The sequence below is a fragment of the Musca autumnalis genome, unplaced genomic scaffold (genome assembly GCF_047663935.1).
Source record: "Musca autumnalis isolate F117 unplaced genomic scaffold, ASM4766393v1 scaffold_3, whole genome shotgun sequence".
Classification (NCBI taxonomy): domain Eukaryota; kingdom Metazoa; phylum Arthropoda; class Insecta; order Diptera; family Muscidae; genus Musca; species Musca autumnalis.
Genome location: NW_027411866.1, coordinates 37,020,044 through 37,043,570, shown reverse-complemented (window position 1 = coordinate 37,043,570; position 23,527 = coordinate 37,020,044). Strand labels below are relative to the sequence as shown.

Below are 23,527 nucleotides of genomic sequence, written 5' to 3'. Positions count from 1 at the left end.
GCTTGTTCTTTTGCTCTATTTCTTTGACTATACCTCCACGGTACCAACAGTTGTTCATAGTATGGAATCAAAACAAAAATGATAATAAAAACTTACTTGGTCATTTTATGGCTCCCACGCAGAAAGTACTTTCGGCGAATTCAGAGTGTGATTGCTGACCATTACAGGGTAATGTTAACTATGATGTTATGCTGGCAAGAGAGGTAGGTTATTGGCCTGTTCCTTTACTTTTGAAAATGGTAAAACCGGCAAAAGTTGTAAACTGCTACCATATGAATTGTATGGTGTCTGAAGTAAAGGAACGCTTTTCGAGTAAAAAGTGGTAAAACTTGAAGATTCTTGCACGTAAAGGAACAGGGCTTATGTTAACATTATATGGTTTAAAATATATGAGAATGTGTTTGAGATCTTTTGGCTGAGTATTGATGTTGATAATGAGAGTTGTTCCTGAATGGTTCTCATTTAATCACAATAAGCGTTTTGCTATCTCATCAAAGACTATCTTCTGCATCACTTACACCATGTAATAAAGAGGAATAGAATAATTTTGGTAATGATCATTAAACCATATAAGGAGAAAAAAAAACATGTGGTAAGCGATGTAGATGATGATCTTTGATGGATTATAACTGTATCACTTAACAAACCAATCAATTAAATTTTCGATTTTATAAATGCAAAAGATAAATTGAATATGAATATTTAAAGAATCACAAGCACTTTAAAATTAAATTCTAATTATCTTTACCGATGTGATATACGAACAATTTCGTGCTTTCTATCTTGGACACGAGGATATTAAAAATCCAAGCTTTGTACACTATATGTATCGTTTGATTTGAGGTTTTGTTTTTTTTTTCTTTTTGTTTTTAAATAGATTAAATTCTTATGGCTTATGTTGAGACAAAAAAGTTTGGTAACTGATCTCTATACACATTTGATCATACCATGCAACGACAAAACTTCCACTGGATTCGCAAGTAGCAATTTAGATAACTTTTTTTGAATATATTACGATCCGGGCCGAAATGGGTTTTACTTCATATCTTGTAAAGTTAAGCAGTTTGTAATAATACATCAAATTTCACATTTCTTCCATATTTCTGGTTATTGATTGACACAGCACATTTGCCCGTTTTGATGTAATTGACACTGTTGGGGTAATAGTTAAAAATCACACTGACGCTGCTTTGCAGATTTGGCATGTGTGAGGCCGGAAAAAATGTGATTTGTGAGAACAAAAGCTTTTGTTCAATAATATCTCTTCCTTCACAAAACAGTTGTTGTAATTAAATGTGAGCCTAGTGGAAATAAATAAATGATCGAGGAGAGAATCTAAATAAGGTTTCCTATAACTTTCAAGAAATAAAGTTAAATTTACCTTCTTCTTCGTGTATGGATTTTATTCCTCAGGGTAATTATTAAGAGAATCACAAAGCTATGTCCAAAATGCGCAATATTACATGGCCACTAGACAAATTGAATTCCTTGTTAAATACTATTTATTATTAATTGCAAATTTAAATGTTCTTACAGTCAGACAAAACAATGTAACCGCAAATTACATCAATTTAATGACTTTCTGAAGGTTAACAAAACTTATTTTTAGAAACTTTAGATGGACTATATACTTCCTCTAATGGGTTAGATGACAAAATGGACGATGCTATGCAATTTTTATCAGCTTAAACCCTCGCTAATTTCAACTGCTAGCGAGTTAATTCCAGAATTTGAGTTAAAAATGCAGCACACGAATAGTAACGAGAAACGAATGCACTGATGGATAGATTCATGCCTTATTACAACTTCATATCCAGGTGGCATTTGAAAATACGTTACAAAAAGTAATTTTCGAGTTTGTTTTTAAATGCAAATGAAAAAAATGGAGAAACAATCTTGCAGGGCAAGCGCCACTACACATTAGCACGGGTAGTATCAGTGTTTTGTAAAGTGTTACTTTTGTTTGACGAGAGGTGGCTTTATTCCTAAACTGCTTACTCAGCCCAAAGTAGCATCTGTTAGCAAACACTATTCTTCTTCGTATTTCACAACTGATGTTATTTGTTGTGTTTATGGCGGTGCCGAGGTAGACGAAGTCCTTTACTACCACATTCACAGATGGTGCGGGGTTTGTGGACATATTACGCGTCGATACCATCAACTTGGTTTTTTCGCCTTTTACTGCCAGACCAACTTTAGCATTCTCTTCTCGACTTTTGCAAAGGTGTCAGTTACTTCCTTTACCGATCGACCCGTGATGTGAATGTCGTCTGCATAAGACAGTAACATATGGCTGTTCGTATATGTCGTTCCATTTCTTTTGACCTTCGCGTCTCGTATGACCTTTTCCAGCAGAATGTTGAATAGATCATACGACAGGCCGTCTCCTTGTCTGAAACCTCTTCTGGTAATAAACTCTTCGGAGAGGTTCTTTCCTATTTTAACTGAGGATCTCGTCTCAGTTAATGTCATTCTACAAAGCCAAATGAGCTTTGCAGGAATACCAAAATCAGACATGGCTTGAAACACCTTTGAACATATAGGACTGTCGAATGCTGCTTTATAATCGACGAAAAGATGGAAGGTGTCGATCTGCATTTCTTGGGTCTTTTCCAGGATTTGTCTCAAGGTAAATATCTGGTCAATGGTGGATTTGCCATGTCTAAAGCGGCACTGATAGGGTCCAATAATTTCATTGACCATAGGCTCTAGTCTCTCACAGAATATGCCAGATACTATCTTATATGCAATAGGGAGCAGACTTATGACCCTGTAATTGGAGCACACAGTCTTATCACGCTTCTTGTGGACTGGACATAGGATGCTCACGTTCCAATCGTCGGGTACGCGTTCTTCCTGCCAGATGGTGCTAACTAGCTGATACATACACCTTATCAGCGTGTCGCCTCCGGTTTTGAACAGCTCGGCTGGTAAGCCATCGGCTCCTGCTGCTTTATTATTATTTAGCCGGTTGATTGATGTTTTTACCTCATCTTGGCCGGGCGGTATACATTCTATACCATCTTCTGGGATTGGATCTGTGGTATCATCATCTTCGCTACTATTGGATACCAGCAGATTGGAGAAATGTTCCTTCCATATCCTGAGTACGCTATCTGTATCTGTTACCAGATTACCTTGCTTGTCTCTACAGGAGGATTTGCCTGTATCAAAGCCCTCTGTTTGATGTTTTGCTCTTTGGTAGACTTTTCGGACTTCATTCTGGCTCCCGCTTTTCCATTTCTCTCTTTTTCTTGCGGAAAAGACGTTTCTCTTCTTTTCTCTCGATATCTCTCTCGTGCGCTACCCTTTGCTACTGATTGTAAAGTAGCTCTATATGCCGCATTTTTCTCTTCGGTGGCAGCACGACACTCCTGATCATACCATGGATACCTTGGTGGAGGCCTCTGGTATCCAAGTATGGATTTTGCGGCTGTTTGCATGGAGTGGGCAATGCTTTGCCATTGCGCTGATATGTTATCGGGATAAGGAGTGCTTTGATTAAGCAATTGGGCTAGTTGAGTGGAATATGCTGTGGCTATCTGTTGTGATTGCAGCTTACCGATGTCTAACTTTCGTGTTGTGTCTGTTCGTACTTTGTTTGCTACGTTTAAGCGGGTGCGTACCTTTGCTGCAACAAGGTAGTGGTCCGAATCAATGTTTGCGTCTTGGAACGATCGTACATCCAACACGCTCGATGAATGTCTTCCATCTATCACAACATGATCAATTTGACTTCTCGTTTTCTGATCTGGAGACAGCCGGGTGCCCTTATGAATATCGAGATGATTAAATCTGGTACTGCTAACTACCATGTTTTTTGCAGCTGCAAAGTCTATCAGCCTCATACCATTGTCAGATGTTTCACTGTGGAGACTGAATTTCCCGACTGTTGGGCCAAAGATATTCTCCTTTCCAATTTTGGCATTAAAATCGCCTAGAATGATTTTAATGTCATGGTCAGGGCAACGGTCATATGTTTCTTCTAAGCGCTCGTAAAATATATCTTTGGTCTGTTCGTCCTTTTCTTCAGTGGGAGCATGAGCGCAAATAAAGCTAATCTTGAAGAATTTTGCTTTTATTCGAATTGCAGCAAGTCTTTCATTCACTGGGCTGAAGCTGGATACAAGATGTTTTAGTCTCCGACTAACTACGAATCCGCAACCAAACTCATGCTTTACGTCATGGCAGCTATAAAACAGTGCATCACCTTTAGGTGTTGTTGTGACATCTTTCCCAATCCATCGTATTTCCTGTATGGCAGTAATATCGGTCTTTTACTTTTCAAGTACGTCTGCCAATGCGAAGACTGCACCTTCTCTATAAAGAGTGCGAACATTCCAGGTGAAGATTCGCAGATCATGGTCCTTAAAACGTTTGCGGGGTTCGTCAACTTTAGAGGGGTTTGTTTTTCTTTTCTTTCGTTTTTTCATAGTAGGCTGTTTTTTCTAGGGGAGGGTTACTAACCCGACGCCCAAACCCAAGTTTTTAAGGTTCTTATGGGTGAACGCGCGGCACATGTTAGCTCACTACCTTTAACGGGTGTTAAAGGCAGTTCCCCAGGTGACACCACGGGGAGGTCAGTGTTAAAACCGGTCAGGACCGTTGCTTGGTATCTTACATCCCCTACGTCACCCTTCATCATCATCATCATCATCATTTTGTATATAGCAGCTGTAATACACAAACATAGCAGAATCTCCTATATTTCAATTTAAGGTTACGTCCGATCATATTTAATTGTTTATCGACTTATTTCTCCTATAGTTTTTATTAAAGATAATAAATGTTGTAATTTTATCTATAAAAGCAATGATTTTTACACAAATCTAAAAGAATTCCTGGTATTTAAATTTGAGGTTAGGTCCGGTCACATTAGAAATTTTCAAAAAGCTCTATATACCCTAAATTGGGACTAATACCCTAGACAGACGGCAGCGTTAATTTGTATTAACTGACTTTTTTTTTTTTTTTTTTTTTTTTTTTTTTTTTTTTTACTTCATTTATTTATTTCAACAATTCTTACAATTTGTTTTTGTGAAGCCTCAGCGCCAATATGGCATTTTTGAGGCAGTTGGCAATACTTAAACTATATTACAATACATTATATAAATTTTTTTTATTAAGTATTATGTAAAATAATAAAAATTATGTGCAATAAAATGAATTTATTTACAATAGAAGTGTTTCCTTCATGCTACACAAGTATTTTTTACAAGCTCTTTTAAAGATTGAAACATTGGGTAGAGATTTTATATAATCTGGTAACTCATTATACATTTTTGTCCCAGTGTAATCAATTCTTTGCTTCGTTTTCTCCAACCTACATCTTGCTACTCTCAGGTTGTTGCGGTTCCGAGTATGAAAATTATTTTGATTTTGTTGTAATAAGAGCGTTTGATGACCAATCTTGTTAATATTTTTGAAAACATACACTAATGTTTGATAACAGTGCAATTAATTCAAATTAATTCGTGCATTATCCACATTCTTAGTGCACAAAATCAAAGGAAATTTAAACTGAATTTAGGTATTTCAATATGGCAATGCTAAAAAAGAGAGACCATATTCATGTAGGAGAGAGAGCATATTCATGCTCTGAGACACAATTTGCATTGAAAATCAATTGTCTTTTGTCAAATTTCCATGTTTAAGAAAATAAAAATGGAAAACAAATCAGAAATTTTCGCGTTTCTTTCAAATAAGTAGTGGTCTTTCTCGAATAGAATAGCAGCTAAACGTTTTACGCGCCTTCTATCAAATCTATTTTTAAAGTTTTTATTTTCACAAGCATTTCATTACCCACCATACCAATTCTATCGAAAATAATATCTTCTTCAAATGTTCCTTTAGAGTTTTACGACATTTTTTATATTAAAAGGACTCAAAAATATCGCGAATAAATTTAATTTATTTTTGCATTATCGTGGTGAAAAGGTCAATGGTAGAAAATATATTTGTTTCGCATATTTTGGCGAACTTTTGTAATACTTTATAAAATGGTCTGCTGGGTACAAACAAACAACACAAACAGCTGTTTCATAAATGCAGAAACTATCGTCTGTCTGGGTAAAAAGTTAATTCAAATTAAGAATTTTTAATGCAAATTAACTCTGCCGTCTGTCTAGGGTATTATTGTAGCTACCACTAGCTCATGGTCGTTTTTCGAGTAAAAAGTGGTAAAACTTGAAGATTCTTGAACGTAAAGGAACAGAGCTAATAAGAAAACATAAATAACGCCAAGCCTGAAATTATGCTTTGTAATTTACTTTCCGTAAATTATGCGTTTTTTATAAAAATTTAAATGTGTAAATATGACACAGCTCCTAAAGGTATGCAAAGATTTTTTATACAAATGAGAAAAAATCAAGGTAAAAGAACAATACAAAAAACAGCTAACTTTTAGGTGTCATCGAATCACCAATTGCTCCTATTTATGAACTGATATTAACACATCCGTGGGGAATGGTCAACATGGCTTGAATGTCATGGGTTCTATACTATGCCCCTTTAGAGAAATGTCGACTTCGAATTCGGCGTTAAGAGATAGATACAAATTGGGATTGGGCTCCACTCATTCATGTGGGGAGATAGAAGTCTTAGTCTTGGCAAATATTTTTGTATTTCATATCGTATTTAAATTACTTATTAAAAATTAAGAAACACAAATCCACTTTTAGAAATATGTTTTCTTTTATTTTATATTTATTAATACTTAATATCTATACACAGAAAAAATATCAGTAAATTCATAATAAACATCATTAGCTGTTTTTTTTTTTTTTGTTTTGATTGATTTTGCTTGTGATGCTGCTTCTTCTAACTCATCTAAAACTTAATCTATGGTATACGTTTTGTTGTTGTTTTATGTGCATACAGTACGATGTATATATGTAGTATGTTGTTGTAAAAATAGTGATTTTTTGTATGTGTGCTGAATTTCACATGATTGGCCAACAAGAGCACCAGCTCTTTTCTTTTTATAGCTATTTATTTATGTATTTATGATTGCTCTCATTAATGTGTAATAAAATTTAATGATTTAAAATCACATTTTTGGATTTTCATCCGTTACAACTCCTCAAAGAAGGCCACACGTGCTTTGGTTGAACCAGATTTTAATTTTTTCAATGTTGAATATTTTGTTTCGCCCGCCTTTAATTGAGCTTCACTTAAAATATCCAAATTGGTTTGATTCTCTTCGATTTTCAATAATTCAATCTCTGAACGCAGAGTTTGTAATTGATTCTGGACCTGTTTGTGTTTCTTTAAATACTCTAAACGGCTGCGTTCTATTTCATTGGTGATCTGCTCCATTTCGCTGTCGGTTAAAATGAATTCCTTGGTCTCAAATTCATTTTCCGAATCATCATCAGCGCGTTGTTCCTGATCTAACGGATGGCGAAGATGATGCTCATTAAGATCATTGGTGGTTAATTCAACAGCAGCCGTGGACGTATCATTAATGTCGGCAGTTGAACTTGAATTTGTTAGAGAGGGTGTACTCACAGAGGCGGTAATATTATTGGAAGAACTAGATGAAGAGTTAACAGTAATTGTTGGTGGCAGCATACTGTCTTGGGAGTTTTTACGACCACGATTTAAAAAGTTAAGCAGGCGAGCCGTGGCCTCACGCTCCGCTAATTTGGCACATATAAGTTCTTTGCGTAATTTTTCCGCTTCAGCTTCTCGTTTGTCCTTTTCCATGGTTAGTTGATGGACAAAAAAATCAGCTTCACGTATCTTCTTTTCCAGATCCATTTTTTCTCGTTCGATTTTCATTTGTCGTTCACGCAAACGATCCATTTCAGACTTGAAATGATTTGCCTTGCATTCGGTCAACTGCATTTGCTCCTCGTTGACACGACTCTTTTCGAAATATAGCTCCTTAGTTTCTTCGGAACGTCGCAGAGCATCACTGGCGCAACGCATTTCTTCCTGCAGCCGTTCCAATTGTGCTTCCAACATATACCGTTCTTGTTCGGCTCGTTCGCGTAGTTTCTTTTCTCGTAGAAACTTTTTCCGCTCCATTTGCCGACGTTGTTTTTCTTCCTTGGCTTGGGCTTTCATTTGTTGAATTTCCATAGTGTCGGGTTTACGACGTCTCATGTAGAGATCGTGGTTACCCTTGCAAAGATCTAGAATCTGAAAAAGATTATATTTCGTATAAGGTTTGGTCTTTACTTGTTAAAAAAAGAGTTCGTAAAGGTTCCCTAGGCTTAAAATAGTGGAATTTTTAACGACGTAGACCGGAAAAATACCACTATTCCAAGGTAAACTGTCATTGCTGAGGTTAATGAAGAAGAAAACCAAAACTTGGGCGACTAATAGCAGACAGAAAAATCATGATAAAGAACGTATTTAAATTTGAGGTTAGGTCCGATCACATTCTAATGCTCACAAAAATCGACTTATGTACTCTACAGTTTTCATTAAAGTTGGCACCTATCATTATTTACTCTATAACACTTGCAATTTTTACACAAGTATAGCGGAATATCTGGTATTTAAGTTTGAGATTAGGTCCGATCAAGTTCCAAAGTTTTTGAAAATCAACTTTTTCTTCTCTAGTTTTTACTAAAATTATTAAGTTTTATCACTTTGCCTGCAGTTGTTGTCAGTTTTACACAAATCTGATATTAAATTTGAGGTTAGGTCCGATCATATGCGAATGTTTACAAAAATCGACTTATTTCCTTTATAGTTCTTATTAATGTTGACATATGTTGTCATTATGTCCGTAAAACTGATAATTTTTACAAAAATCTCACAGAATTTTTTATATTTAAGTTTGAGGTTAGGTCCGATCAAGTTCCAATATTTTTAAAAATCAATTTTTCTCCTCTCAAATTGTTATTAAAGTTGTTAAGTTTTATCATTTTGTCTACAGTAGTTGTCTGTTTTACACAAATCTGATATTAAATTTGAGGTTAGGTCCGATCATATGTGAATGTTTACGAAAATCGATTTATTTTCTCTAAAGTTCTTATTAATGTTAACATATCTTGTCAATTGGTCTGTGGCAATTGTAATTTTCACAAAAACCTGTAGAATTCCTCTGTAGTTCTTTTTTCTATAGCATTTGCAATTTTTACACAAATCATATATTTAAATTTGAGGTTAGGTCCGATCTTATTTAAAGATTTTTAAAATTGTCTGAAAAATTTGTATTGTTAGAGATCATAATCGCACTAAGAGTAGGTATAACTGATCTCGGCCTAGATAGATCTAGAACTTGTAAATGGGATGCAACAAATATTGATTTTGCAGGCTCTGTATCAGAGAGAGAGAAAGAAAAGTTTGGGTGGCCTTAGCCGCCATATGCCTAGACGCACTTGACTATTACTCGCTTATGGCATTGAAACCCTTACCAATCCCTCCCTTCAGTTGTGCCGATTACGTAATCGTGGTGTTTAAGACCATCAACTTAGCAATACATCTTACAGTGCGGCCCGGATATTCACATGGGCTTTTCAACAAATTTCGAGGAAGTCCAGTAAAGGGGTTTGTTTTGAATACTTTGTGGTCCTAATTAAATCTAAACGATTTATTTCGTTAGGTAGTCCATTCTTAAATTCCCTGGGAAAACCAATTGAAATGACTGATGAGCACAACAACAATCAAATCTATGCTTCTACGTTGGTTACAAGTTTTATATTCGTTCATTGTAGTTTTAATAACATTTTTTTCCTGGTGATACCTTTGGGAGAAAAATACAATTTGAGAAAGTCAATATTTGCCGTTGCTATATATCTGCCATTCCCTGCCGCCACTGCGACTGTCTTTCACATCTTTCTGCTTGCACCCCAAGTTCTGGTTATTATTTTCAAAATTATGAAATCGTAAACATATATATGTATAAATGATGGCGTGAAGTTCTTCACTTACTACTCGTGATCACTAGGAAGCCTACAATCACTTCTCACACTACATAGTAGTGTTTTTGTTTCAGCTGTCAAAATCAATCGCTACTTCTTTTCCCACCAATTTCGTTTAAAACATTGACCTAGCTTTGATTTAATACAATTCTGGCGCTTTTAATTGCTGTTGAGATAATAAAAACTCAATAAGCCAATCATGCGCTTATGACCTTGAAATGCGATAGTGATAAAGCACAAAATGCGAGCGAGCTTGTGTTAACAAACTTTAAAAACCGTTGACATAGTTTAAATCTATGTTTATGTATTCGTATGTTTGTATGTATGTCACATATTTTCTTACCATTTTATTGATGTGTAAATCCTGTGAGTAGAAAATGAAGCTGGAAACTTTAGCATCCACCAATCGGATGGTAAATTTTTTATCATCAAAACTAACGTGGCGTATTTCATTCCATTGGAAAGTTGTTTTGGGTGTTAGTTTATTGTGATAATCATAGATATTTAAACCGACAGCCGTTACACCAAGCCACAACTTTGTTTTGTTTTTGTTCTTAAAAAAGGAAAGAAAAGAAAATCAGTTTAAGTATCGGAAAGCCTATGGCCACAACTTACCGTTATAGGAAAATAATTAACACCATACATGTCTAGGTCTTGTGCTATTTTCAAGTATTCCATTTCAACTTCATCGCGTGTCATTGGTTCGTGATCCATATACCTAGAACAGAGAACAATATTCGTTCGGTTTCCTTTTTCTAGTCCCCCCTTTATTAATATTGTACTACCCACCAAGTTTTAATACGTTCCTCCCACATCTTGGGTGTCATTTGATACTGATCGGTAACACCCTTTGGCAGTAAATCCATGCCCTGCAATTTGCCATCTTGATATGTTTCAGCATCATAGGGTCCATATTGTACATGCACAGCATAGGAGGCCAAAAGCACCGAGGCCTCAGGCCTACAATAAATATCCATGGACAAAATACTTTGTTTCACTTGCAGAAAAAACAAGTGCTGCGTTATCTCTTGTATTAACTCTTCGCTAACATTTTCCGGAAAATATTTCGCATAAAAACTAAAAACATAAAATCCATTTGGTTGTAGTTTTAAACGTTGATCTTTCACTTTCTTTTCCATTTTTAGCCAGGCTACATTATCCCGAGTATCTATGTATTGCAGACCAAAATACCAATATTCACGCAGGCCTATTGTCCGGCACACAAGATCAAATAAGTCCTGACCACTGGCATTTTTCTCCAATTCGAATGTTATTTCCGAATCGAATGTTATTACCTTGACAGGAAACACCTTTTTACTTCGAAATGCCCGCATTTTTTCTTTTTTAATAACAACTTTTGTTTTCGTTTTGGTTGGTGTTATTGTTTTAATTGGGTTGCGCACTCATGTCGAAGTTCAATTATATGTAGTTGTTGTCTGGTGCTGATCAATTCCCATAGACCCTAATTTTATGCTTGCTTATCCCTATTTCTTCTTAAAGGCACTTGTTTACAAATTGCGTAACATTTATGGAATTTAGACCATCCGCGCAGTTTTGTTTTATTAATTTTTGTAAACCAATTGCAAAAAGAAAACAAAACATTAACAATTTTACATGAACGAAACAGAAACTAAAAATAAAATTAATTAAAAAGCAACAACTTCACACTTAAAAAGCAACAAATGAATGCAAACACAAAAATGACAAGTGAGGCAGGGTTGCCAAGTAATTAGTTTTGAGAACGATTACTTGTGTGTCAAATGATTACTTAATGTAACTGATTTAAAAATATCAACTTTTTATAAATCAGGGGCTCAATTCTTGTTCTATGAAAATTTGAAATGAAAGCTTGTATAATTGAAATGAATGTCAAATGAAGAATTTTATAAAGAAAAAATTTTTCATTTCAAATTTTCATAGAACAAGAATCCAGCCCCAGGGATGCTCAAAATATTTCATACGTTAGTAGTGTTGCCATCAGACAATCTGCTTTTTCACATGTATGTTGTCACTTTGTCTTGTAATTGAAAACACACACACGGATTTATGAAGGAAATATTTTTTAAGCAAAGGAAAAATGGGTTTTGTTCGAAGAATGTATAAAAAAATAGCACAGACAAACATAATTCTAAAAATCTGTGCAATGCTATCCCAGCAAAATGTTCGATGCCAAAGTTGTCATTCAATCACAGTTGCAAGTGATCTGGCATGTCATCTTTTTAGCATCTTCATCGATGAATTTAATATGAGCGTGAACCCCAAAAGATGCTATTCATTTTTGGATCCAAAGCATGTCATTTACACCAATGCTTTGACATGCCATTTTCACCAATACTTTGCATATCATTTCCACCAATGTTTTGGCATGTCATTTTCACCAACCCTTTGCAACGACATTCAGGCATGTTCTGGCATTCACCTCTGCACCTCACGTGCGTCGAACACACCTAAAGCTGTTCTGCAACACACTTTACACCTAGTTGGGGTGTATTCCTCACGCTGTAATTTTGATGGCGAGAGCTGAGTGAATCCTTATTTTTTAAAGAAACTAATTGAAATTTTCTACAAAAACTGCATAGGACTAAAATCCAGGAGTCGATTACGGATAGCAATCCGACTCCAGTTGCGTTGCCCACAGCAAATTTAGTAATATAATTTTCTATTTCTGCATAAAAATTTATACTTTTTTACAATTGAATTAATAGCTGAAGGTTCAAAACACTGATATCGATTGAATTTGACAAAAATTTCCGTCTTTTTACTTATTTTAATTGCATGATTTTCTCTTCTGGCAACGCAACTACAGTTGAGTTGCTATCCATAATCGACCACTTAATGTGTTCTCTATTAGCATTTAAAAAAAATATTTAATTTTCTTAACAAAATATGATTAAAAAATTTATTTTTTCCTAAAGTACCAAATTCAACATGTCCGCGCTCTTGTAGAAGTTCGTTTCTTTGTTTGTAAACAATCAAACAACAAAGCGTACATACCCTGTAGGAAGCATGGGGACATGTGTCGACATGTCACCACTTTGTCTACTATTATGGTGACAAAGTCAACAGGTTGTCAACAATTGATACTTTTACCTTAATAAGAAGAAGCATTGTTTATGGTGAAAACTGATAGCCCAACGAAGCATCTTACTTTTTCTTCATTTTCTTAATTGTTTGGCATAAAATAATGTGTTTTGTATATAGATATTGTTGACCTTTGATCAGTAATTTTTGTTTCCATTTGTTCGGCTTAAGGTCAGAAAATTAATTAAAAACAGAAAATTTTTCGGTTTTTAGTTTATGTTTTATTTCCGATATTTCGACTATCTTCGATAGTCATCATCAGGGATTTATTTGCTTTAAAAGAAACAATTATCATTTGTTTATATATAAACATAAATAAAACAATCATATAACAATATTTACTTTATTTTAGTATTATTTGTTGTTAAACTGCAACCGCTTTGTCATCCTCTTTTGCTGACATTAACTTTCCAACTAAATTTCTTTGGTGTTTTTCAATTGTATTCCTATAAATCTGCGCACAGTGTTCTGTGTCAGACTTATAATTCATTCTGTTTTCAGCAGGTACGTTCCCAATATGCAACATTTCTAGTATGAATCTGCGTTTGTAATTGTTTTCCTGCGCTAGGATATCTACGTCTTTAAAATTGGGCGTGTGTCCTTCTTTGATGCAATGGGCTGCAAGAGCTGTTTTTTGCTCCTGTTATGAACTTAGAAGACTTTTTCCGTTAATTTGAAATTTAAATTTATTAACGTTCGCTTTATGATTTTTATAAAATTTATGTTTTTTGTATAACGTACAATTTGTTTTGTATGATCTATTTTATTAAGATCGATTTTATTTTAATAGTGTAAACGCTCTATAATATGTTTGTTATCGTTTTAAAAAATGTGTTCAGTAATTTGTAATAGATAAACGATATATTATCGTTTGGTATTTCTTTTCTCACAATGGCTCCTTTAAGTCATTCCAGGAGAAACCGCCAAGAGAGAAAGAATTAAGTAAGATCAACCTTTGTACCATATTTGATTACGCAATCATTTCATTTAATTTACTTTGTAATTTCATTTAATTTATTTAATTTACATTGTCATTTCAATTTCATTTATTTTAGATAATAAAACATCATCAAATATTATCAACCCGACAACAATTACAAACAGATGTACAAACCAACGTACAATCGCATAAATAAACAGACTTTGTAAAAGAACGAAAGGCCAAAGGGTTTGGTTTCATTTCAATCGAGGGCAAAGTTTGTGTTTTATTATAATTCTTCTGCCAAAAACAATAAGTTGGCCATTTGCCATAGTGGAAACTTATTCGAAAACGTTACAGCCGTAACATTATTTTTATTATTTAATTAATATTTGTATTAATTAATTCTCCTGGAACAAGTGTATGCTACGTCGTAGCCAACGACTGCAAAAGAAGATGTCTCAAGGTAATGAGAATACAAAAAAGCCGCTGCCTGCGGAAGTCACTGCGTCAGCATCATCGTCTGAGAGTGAACTCGAAAAAACAATAGTGGAGCAACAACAAAATACCGCAGGCGAAAACATAGAAAGCCTGAAAGAAGAAATTCGTGCTTTAAAATCATCATTGCAGATGTACATAAATGCCGCCAATACAACGACAAGCGTTGCTGTATCACAACCGCCAACTTTTCATCACAATTGGTCTGTTCCTTTACTCTTGAAAATGGTAAAACCGGCAAAAGTAGTAAAAGTTGAAAACTGCTCTCATATGAATTGAATTGTGTCTGAAGTAAAGGAACGCGTTTCGAGTAAAAAGTTGTAAAACTTGAAGATTCTTGAACGTAAAGGAACAGAGCTAATGTAGTAGCTGCGCCGTCTACTACAATGTATTATAGTGTTGCGTCGATGCCCAGCAGAACTATGGATGTGCCGTATACGCCGACGGCACAAAAGTTAAGTATCGACCATCAGCATATGTTTAGTCAAAACATAAACTCTGCTCAATACATAACCCCTCTTTTTCCACAGCCGCTTGTACAACAACAAACATACTGTCCACCATCGTATGCACCAACACAACAACAATTGCATTACATGCCGTTTTCCACACCACAGAGTGCTTCATATAATTTGCCGCCGTCACTTTTATCACAAGCGCCAATGGTATCCTACCCGTCATACGCCACGCATTTGTTTAGTGGTGTACCTAATTCAACGTCAAACGATCAACCATCACAGAGATTGACAGTATCGCCGTCAACAATAATAAAAACATCAACACAGCCGAATGTGGTGCTGCAATCACAACAAAATAATTTTAGTGAAAAAACAAATAATTATGAGCCGCTGTCACAACAATCACAGCAACAGAATACAACGATGCCGTCAACATACTCACAGCCACAAACATCGACTTTCGCTGCAACTCAAAATGCCGGTAATGTCAACAATTGTTTATTGCAAGTGCCGCAACAAATTATGCAGACAAGTATGCAAAATTCAATACGCAAATTACACGACCTACCGGAATTTAATGGACAACCTGAACAGTGGCCCATGTTTGCCGTTTCATATAAAGAAACAACACGTATGTATAATTATACAAAACTGGAAAATTTAACGCGGTTGCAAAAAGCCCTAAAAGGAGAAGCTAAGGCAAAAGTGGAGGCTTATTTAATTCACCCTGAATGTGTAGATCAGGTGATGTCAACGTTGGAATTTCATTTTGGACGCCCGCAGATAATGATTCGATCCCAAATAGCGAAGGTACGATCATTTCCCACAATTTCTGGTAAGAAAATGTCGGAAATAATAAATTACAGTACAATGGTGTCGAATCTTACCGTTTTTTTGGAAAATGCAGGGGCAACTCCGCATTTGTGTAATTTAACGTTGCTTGAAGAATTGGTCAACAAGCTGCCTCTTTCTAAACGTGAAGAATGGGCAAGATTTTCATTGAATAATTTGGGACAATACCCAACAATACGCCAGTTTAGTACATGGCTGCAAGAGGTTGCCACATACGTTTCTTTTGCCACGGAAGCTGATACCCCTAAAGCCGATTTTGTGCAGAATAAAAATGGAAAAGTGAAGCAGTCTTTTGCCATAACAACGGATGTCAACAGGAAGAATTTGTGCGTTGTTTGTGGACAAAAACATTTAATCTATTATTGCAGCAAATTTAAGAATTTTTCCACAGCTGGAAAGTGGTAAAAGAAAATCGTTTGTGCTTTACATGTTTAAAAGCTGATCACATTTCCCAAAAATGTAGTAATCGCCAGCAGTGTTCAGTGGGTGGTTGCCAAAAATACCACAACCGTTTATTGCATGAAGCTGGCAAAAACAACAACAATATAAATGGAAATAGTAATATGGGTAATGGTAAAAAGCGAGCATCAGTGGGTGACAGTGAAAATGCCACATCGTCTGTAACAACAATAGTGGATGAATATACAAACAAAAAAACACTATTTAAATACTTACCTGTGAGATTGAGAGGACCTAAAGGCTACATAAACATAATTGCATTTATTGACGAGGGGTCAAAAATTTCTTTGCTGGAAGAAAAGGTTGCCAAACAGATTGGATTGAGTGGACCTTATAGTAATTTGTCACTAGGCTGGATTGTTGGCAAAAAATCAAGTGAAATGTCTATGCGAATTGATGTGGAAATCGCGAGTAAGAATGGAGAGTATTTGCAGATGAGAAATGTTAGAACTACTAACCATTTAAAATTACCAAAACAATCTCTGAATATTGCCGATTTTAAAAAACGTTTTTCTATTTTAGAAAATATTATTGTTGATGATTATTTTGATGTGACCCCGAAGCTGTTAATTGGATTACCCCACATAAGATTGGTTCGACCACAAAAATTAATGGATCTTGATGAAAACTTTTCTGTGCAACAAACACTTTTGGGCAACATTGTATTTGGCTCCAATGAAGAATCAGCTGACAACATGGTTTGTGTGACTGACGTCAGCGACTATAATGATATTCAGAAGGAAATAGCTGAATATTTTTCAATTGAAGGATTTGGTATGAAACCTGTTTTGCCCGTCGAGTCTGAGGAAGACAAAAGAGCAGAAGCTATCCTTAAAAATACAACTTTGAAAATTGGTAACCAATATGAAACCGGTCTTTTATGGAGGAATGACGATTATGCATTTAAGGATACGTATTCTGTGGCGCTCAGACGACTTCAAGGTATTGAAGCAAAGATGAAAAATGAAATCCTGGCTTTAAAAATGGGTCGTCGTATTTCCAAAAAGAGCCCAATATTTAAATTAAATCCGTGTTTAGGCGATGATGGTTTAATAAGAATTTCCGGACGCATTAATAATGCAACCTGCGTTGGACCTTCCACTAGAAAGCCAATAATTATGCCAAAAAATAATTTGATTGCAAAATTGATTGTCAAACAGTACCACGAAGATTTTCTTCACCAAAATCAGGAATCCATTTGTGCAGCTATTCGGACCAAATTTTGGATACCTTCGTTAAGACAACTGGTAAGAAGTTCAAAGAAAAATTGTCAAATTTGTAAAAACCGTAGTGCAGTTCCAAGGCCTCCTTTAATGGGTCAACTTCCCGAAGATCGTGTCATACCATTTGTGAGAGCATTCTCGTATACCGGAGTTGATTTTATTGACCCATATACAGTTTCATTGGGCAGACGTAGTGAAAAGAGATGGGTCGCACTATTCACTTGCCTAACTACGAGAGCAATTCATCTCGACCTTGCGAAAGATTTATCAACAGATGCAGTCATTCTTTGCCTAAGAAATTTCATATATAGAAGAGGAGTTCCTGTGCGTATTAGGAGCGACAGAGGTACCAACTTTATTGGAGCAAGCAAGGAAAACTTCGTTTTTGATTCTTGTAAAATTGGCGATGAATGTACAAGGCGTGGAATTGAGTGGGTATTTAATAATCCAGCGGACCCCTCAGCTGGCGGAGCATGGGAGAGGATGGTGCGTGCTGTAAAAAACGTTTTGGCTTTCACCCTGAAAGAAAAGTCCCCTCAAGTGGAGACGTTAAATAGTTTACTCATCGAAGCAGAAAATTTAGTAAATTCTCGTCCATTAACGCATTCACCAATTGAGAGCGAAGACAGTGAGCCTCTTACCCCAAACCATTTTTTGGTGGGTGGTCCTAATTTTATTCAAACACCAACAGTAAATGAAAACATCTGTCTACGAAAGCAGTGGCACATATTACAACAAATGAAGCAAACGTTTTGGAAACGGTGGATACAGGAATATCTTCCAGATCTAGTAAGGCGAACAAAGTGGTTTCATCCTGTACCACCAATTAAAGTTGGAGATGTTGTTGTTGTATGTGATAGTAATGTGGCGCGTGGTGAATGGAAGCGAGGTGTGGTGGTGGAAGTATGTACAGCGGCTGATGGTCAAGTTCGTTCGGCAGTGGTGAAAACATCGGCAGGCAAGTTACGTCGTCCAGCATCAAAGTTAGCAGTCCTGGATGTTAGTGGTGAATCTCCCGATCGATTCACGGGCGGCGGGATGTTATGAACTTAGAAGACTTTTTCCGTTAATTTGAAATTTAAATTTATTAACGTTCGCTTTATGATTTTTATAAAATTTATGTTTTTTTGTATAACGTACAATTTGTTTTGTATGATCTATTTTATTAAGATCGATTTTATTTTAATAGTGTAAACGCTCTATAATATGTTTGTTATCGTTTTAAAAGATGTGTTCAGTAATTTGTAATAGATAAACGATATATTATCGTTTGGTATTTCTTTTCTCACAATGGCTCCTTTAAGTCATTCCAGGAGAAACCGCCAAGAGAGAAAGAATTAAGTAAGATCAACCTTTGTACCATATTTGATTACGCAATCATTTCATTTAATTTACTTTGTAATTTCATTTAATTTATTTAATTTACATTGTCATTTCAATTTCATTTATTTTAGATAATAAAACATCATCAAATATTATCAACCCGACAACAATTACAAACAGATGTACAAACCAACGTACAATCGCATAAATAAACAGACTTTGTAAAAGAACGAAAGGCCAAAGGGTTTGGTTTCATTTCAATCGAGGGCAAAGTTTGTGTTTTATTATAATTCTTCTGCCAAAAACAATAAGTTGGCCATTTGCCATAGTGGAAACTTATTCGAAAACGTTACAGCCGTAACAGCTCCAGTGACTTGTTTTTAGCCTTTTGATCAGATTTATGGGACCTGAGCCTGGTCTTTAGTTTTGTTTTTGTTGTTCCAACATATGTCTGTTTACATATATTGGATCCGTCACCATTGCATTTGATTTTATACACCACATTAGACTTCTCTTCATTTGGTACTTTTGACTTTGTTTGATTAAAGAAGTTGTTGTTGGTATTGGAGCTTTTGAAAGCTAATTGGTATTTTTCATTATTAAACAAATTGGAATGTGAAAATCGTTCAGAAAAGCCTGGAATGTATGTTGACCTTTTGTATATTTTTTCGACTCTTTGTATGTTTCGATCGTTTTTGTTCTTTTCTACGTGCTTAATTAAGCCATTAATAGTTTTAGTGGGAAAATCATTCATTTTTAGAATGGTTCTTATTTTCATTTTGTTTTTGTTGTGAAACTTCTTGTCACTTATATTCAGTACCCTGTTGATACAATTTGTCGCAGTATTGATTTTCATTCTACGAGGGTGTTTTGAATGATAGTTTATGAGTCTGCCGGAGGCAGTTGGTTTTTGATACCAGTCCAATACCAATATATTATTCTGGAATCAAGGTATGGCAATTGATTATTAGTTTCACCTTCCATGGTGAAACGTAACTGTTTGTGGAATGTATTTAGAATGCTCAATGTTTTATCTACTTCGTTCTTCCTAATGATACAAAATATGTCGTCTACATACTTAGTTAGAATTCTGGGTTTTATGGTCAGTTTTGCCAAGGAATCATCGAGAAGTTTTTCCATTATGATATCGGCAATAACTGGTGAGATTGGCGATCCCATTGGCATCCCTTTTAACTGCTCGAATACCTTGTCCTTATATAAAAAATATCTTGCATCCTTAATACAGGTAGATAAAATTTCAATGAAAAGGTTCATTGGGATGTGTGTGTGGTCTTTGATAATTGTCCAGTTTTCTTTTATCGTATTAATAGCTAAGTTAACTGGGATACTAGGGAACAGGGAGGTTCCATCTTTGTGGATTTTAGGCAGTCCATAAATTTTTGGGGCTACGGATGTTCTACTCGTTAATTTTTGTTTTTCTCCTTCATCTATTATATTTAGATCAAATAATTTCGCTACTAACTTATTGTTCCTTTCCTGTAATGATGTTGTAGGATCTTTTCTTAAGCGTTTATATGTACACATATCTGATAATATTTCGTTCATCTTTGACTCATAGTCCAATTTTGAAAGAACTACTGTTTTTCCACCCTTATCTGCATTCAGTATCAAAATATGTTTGTTTTGTTTTAACCATTTTGCTGTTTGGCCCACTGTATTTAATGTAAAACGGTCTCTTTTTCCTAATGTGTGGGATTTTGTGTGATCGTTAATAAGAGTTATCAGGTTAGTTCTAGCTTTCTCTTGCTGTTCTCTGTTCTCCAACGTTTGAATACAATCTTCTCCTTCTGCTATTATATTGAACAGAGGAAACGTGGTTTTTGTTGTTGGTAAAGAGAATTTTGGTCCGAGAGAAAGCAACCACTGAACGTTGATTGGTACTTCAACATCTGTTTTGTTGATGAACCATTCTTTGTTGTGTTGAATATTAAGTTGACAATGTTGTTGTTGTTCTAATGCATTTAGTTTCTTTCTGTGTGTGGCTTTCAATTTTGTGCTCTGTGTTTGGAGAATGGTGTTTTCACTTTCCATGAGTAAGGCTAGATCTTCTCTTTCTAATAGCTCCTGAAGGCGATGTGTGGTATTGGTTAGAATATCTCTTGTGATATTGGACTGTTTATGTTTTTGTTGTATGAGAAGTTTTAGTAATTTTACGTGAAAATTGTAAATTAGAGATTCTAATGAAGTTTTTAGATGTGGTGGTACTGTGTTATTGATTTTGAATATCTTGTCTATATGCTTTGTTGTGTTGGAAATAAAATTGGGGATAATACCTGTATCTCTGCACTTGATGAGGAATGTTGCTGTTGATTTAAGGCGTGCTGCTTGCCTGTTACTTTTTGAAAATTGTTTTATGACTTTTTTAGTTTCATCATCATATTTTTGTTTTATAATTTTATATAGATGCATGTTGATTTTGTTGCTTTTTTCGGCGTGCCTTCCGTGTTTTAATTTGTATATAGATATTGTTGACCTTTGATCAGTAATTTTTGTTTCCATTTGTTCGGCTTAAGGTCAGAAAATTAATTAAAAACAGAAAATTTTTCGGTTTTTAGTTTATGTTTTATTTCCGATATTTCGACTATCTTCGATAGTCATCATCAGGGATTTATTTGCTTTAAAAGAAACAATTATCATTTGTTTATATATAAACATAAATAAAACAATCATATAACAATATTTACTTTATTTTAGTATTATTTGTTGTTAAACTGCAACCGCTTTGTCATCCTCTTTTGCTGACATTAACTTTCCAACTAAAGTTCTTTGGTGTTTTTCAATTATATTCCTATAAATCTGCGCACAGTGTTCTGTGTCAGACTTATAATTCATTCTGTTTTCAGCAGGTACGTTCCCAATATGCAACATTTCTAGTATGAATCTGCGTTTGTAATTGTTTTCCTGCGCTAGGATATCTACGTCTTTAAAATTGGGGGTGTGTCCTTCTTTGATGCAATGGGCTGCAAGAGCTGTTTTTTGCTCCAGTGGCTTGTTTTTAGCCTTTTGATCAGATTTATGGGAATTGAGTCTGGTCTTTAGTTTTGTTTTTGTTGTTCCAACATATGTCTGTTTACATATATTGGATCCGTCACCATTGCATTTGATTTTATACACCACATTAGACTTCTCTTCATTTGGTACTTTTGACTTTGTTTGACTAAATATATGTTGGAACAACAAAAACAAAACTAAAGACCAGGCTCAGTTCCCATAAATCTGATCAAAAGGCTAAAAACAAGCCACTGGAGCAAAAAACAGCTCTTGCAGCCCATTGCATCAAAGAAGGACACACGCCCAATTTTAAAGACGTAGATATCCTAGCGCAGGAAAACAATTACAAACGCAGATTCATACTAGAAATCATGGTACAATAATTCTTAGGTAGGCCACAGCTAACAGCTGATTACAATTTTTTTTTGTTATGGCTTAATCTGTCAAAACCGTGTGGACATGCAGAGTTGATATTTATTATTGATCAAAAAATTCAACTCTGTTTTGTTTTCATTTCAACATTTCGTTCTTCTTCTTCTTTGTTTACTCATCCGTTATCATTCATCAAAACAATTTTGACGTTTTAAGCCATAGCGACAGGGTTGTATTTTTTTGGCGATTCTCATACCTGGCCTACCTATGAATTATTGTACCATGCTAGAAATGTTGCATATTGTGAACGTACCTGCTGAAAACAGAATGAATTATAAGTCTGACACAGAACACTGTGCGCAGATTTATAGGAATATAATTGAAAAACACCAAAGAACTTTAGTTGGAAAGTTAATGTCAGCAAAAGAGGATGACAAAGCGGTTGCAGTTTAACAACAAATAATACTAAAATAAAGTAAATATTGTTATATGATTGTTTTATTTATGTTTATATATAGCATTTCCAGATTAAATGAAACCTTTTCCAAATTAAATGAAACCTTTTCCAAATTAAATGAAACCTTTTCCAAATTAAACGAAACCTTTCCCAAATGAAATGAAACCTTTTCCAATTGAAATGAAACCTTTTCCATTTGAAATGAAACTTTTTTCAAATTAAATGATACCTTTATTTATTATTATAATGAACATTAAACTGATATTGATTTTTCTTGTCTTAAAATAAAAAAATTATAACAAATATAGTTATATAGGAATGTATTTGTGAATAAGCGTTACAGATACCATTGTTTTTTATTTATTTTTTTGTTTTGTTTTTTGAGTTATTATTTCATAGTTTTTACTTCAGTCTTAACAATAAAAAACTATGTTTTCCAAACCTTAAAAATGAAATACGGAAATTGAAAACTACTTTAAAAACAGCCTCAGTCGAAATAGAACGAGCCTAAAACGTCGAAGTTATGAAAAAACAGGCTCGGTATTTTCCAAAATGGAGACTTCAACAAAGGGAACATTTAATATTTATAGAAGATAGTGGATTTAATCTTCAGACTGTGTTGCCTTCATTATAAGATCGATATGTAACTCTAATGGCAGTAAATAAATTCGGGGGTTTGGTGTACCATAATATAATTTCAAGTTTAAGTCTGAATGCAGACAAATTCAAACAATTTATAGAAGGTATTTTGAGGAAGATTACACCAGACTTAGAAAACTCGTTTCTGATAATGGATAATCAGCAAATACGTAAGAGGAATGACATAAGAACTTTATTAGAATTAAACAGATATCAGCTTAAATTCCTGCAGCCATATTCCCAAAGTTCAACCGATTTAGAAAGCATTTTCAAAAATAAAATGCTGCGCTACAACTGAACTTCGAGATCCTTCATCTGACCATAACATAACTGAGGCGATAGAGCGCAGCATACAA

At 34.8% G+C, this 23,527-nt stretch overlaps 2 protein-coding genes across 4 annotated transcripts; one reads left to right on the top strand and one right to left on the bottom strand.

The window, feature by feature from the left end:
• Window positions 1-6,769: 6,769 nt before the first annotated feature.
• Mer (ezrin/radixin/moesin family protein merlin) lies at window positions 6,770-11,605 on the bottom strand. 2 transcript variants are annotated; one of them, XM_073979326.1, is made up of 5 exons: window positions 11,174-11,587; window positions 10,668-10,955; window positions 10,494-10,596; window positions 10,222-10,431; window positions 6,770-8,145 (listed from the first exon to the last, which is right to left on the bottom strand). In XM_073979326.1, the coding sequence occupies exons 2-5, from the start codon at window positions 10,853-10,855 to the stop codon at window positions 7,072-7,074; spliced, it is 1,575 nt and encodes a 524-aa protein (XP_073835427.1). In that variant the 5' UTR covers window positions 10,856-10,955; window positions 11,174-11,587; the 3' UTR covers window positions 6,770-7,071. The 2 variants fall into 2 exon arrangements, with proteins under 2 accessions (XP_073835427.1, XP_073835425.1); XM_073979324.1 differs by having other exon boundaries at window positions 10,668-11,605.
• A 2,169-nt stretch (window positions 11,606-13,774) lies between these two features.
• Window positions 13,775-18,933, top strand: LOC141399953 (uncharacterized). 2 transcript variants are annotated; one of them, XR_012412032.1, is made up of 2 exons: window positions 13,775-16,588; window positions 16,668-18,933. XR_012412032.1 is itself a non-coding variant. In XM_073979323.1 (2 exons), exon 2 carries the CDS (start codon window positions 14,763-14,765, stop codon window positions 16,089-16,091), a length of 1,329 nt encoding a protein of 442 aa, XP_073835424.1. In that variant the 5' UTR covers window positions 13,867-13,901; window positions 14,015-14,762; the 3' UTR covers window positions 16,092-18,933. The 2 variants fall into 2 exon arrangements, 1 of the variants encoding a protein (XP_073835424.1); XM_073979323.1 differs by having other exon boundaries at window positions 13,867-13,901; window positions 14,015-18,933.
• The last annotated feature ends 4,594 nt before the right edge of the window (window positions 18,934-23,527 follow it).

Excerpts from the sequence above, each read along its gene's own strand:
- Mer (XM_073979324.1), bottom strand. The coding sequence starts at position 11,212 with ATGCGGGCATTTCGAAGTAAAAAGGTGTTTCCTGTCAAGGTAATAACA. Across the intron at positions 10,432-10,493 it reads TTAATTATTTTCCTATAACG|AACAAAAACAAAACAAAGTT; the intron begins GTAAGTTGTGGC and ends TCCTTTTTTAAG. Across the intron at positions 8,146-10,221 it reads ATTTACACATCAATAAAATG|ATTCTAGATCTTTGCAAGGG; the intron begins GTAAGAAAATAT and ends AATCTTTTTCAG.
- LOC141399953 (XM_073979323.1), top strand. The coding sequence starts at position 14,763 with ATGTATTATAGTGTTGCGTCGATGCCCAGCAGAACTATGGATGTGCCG.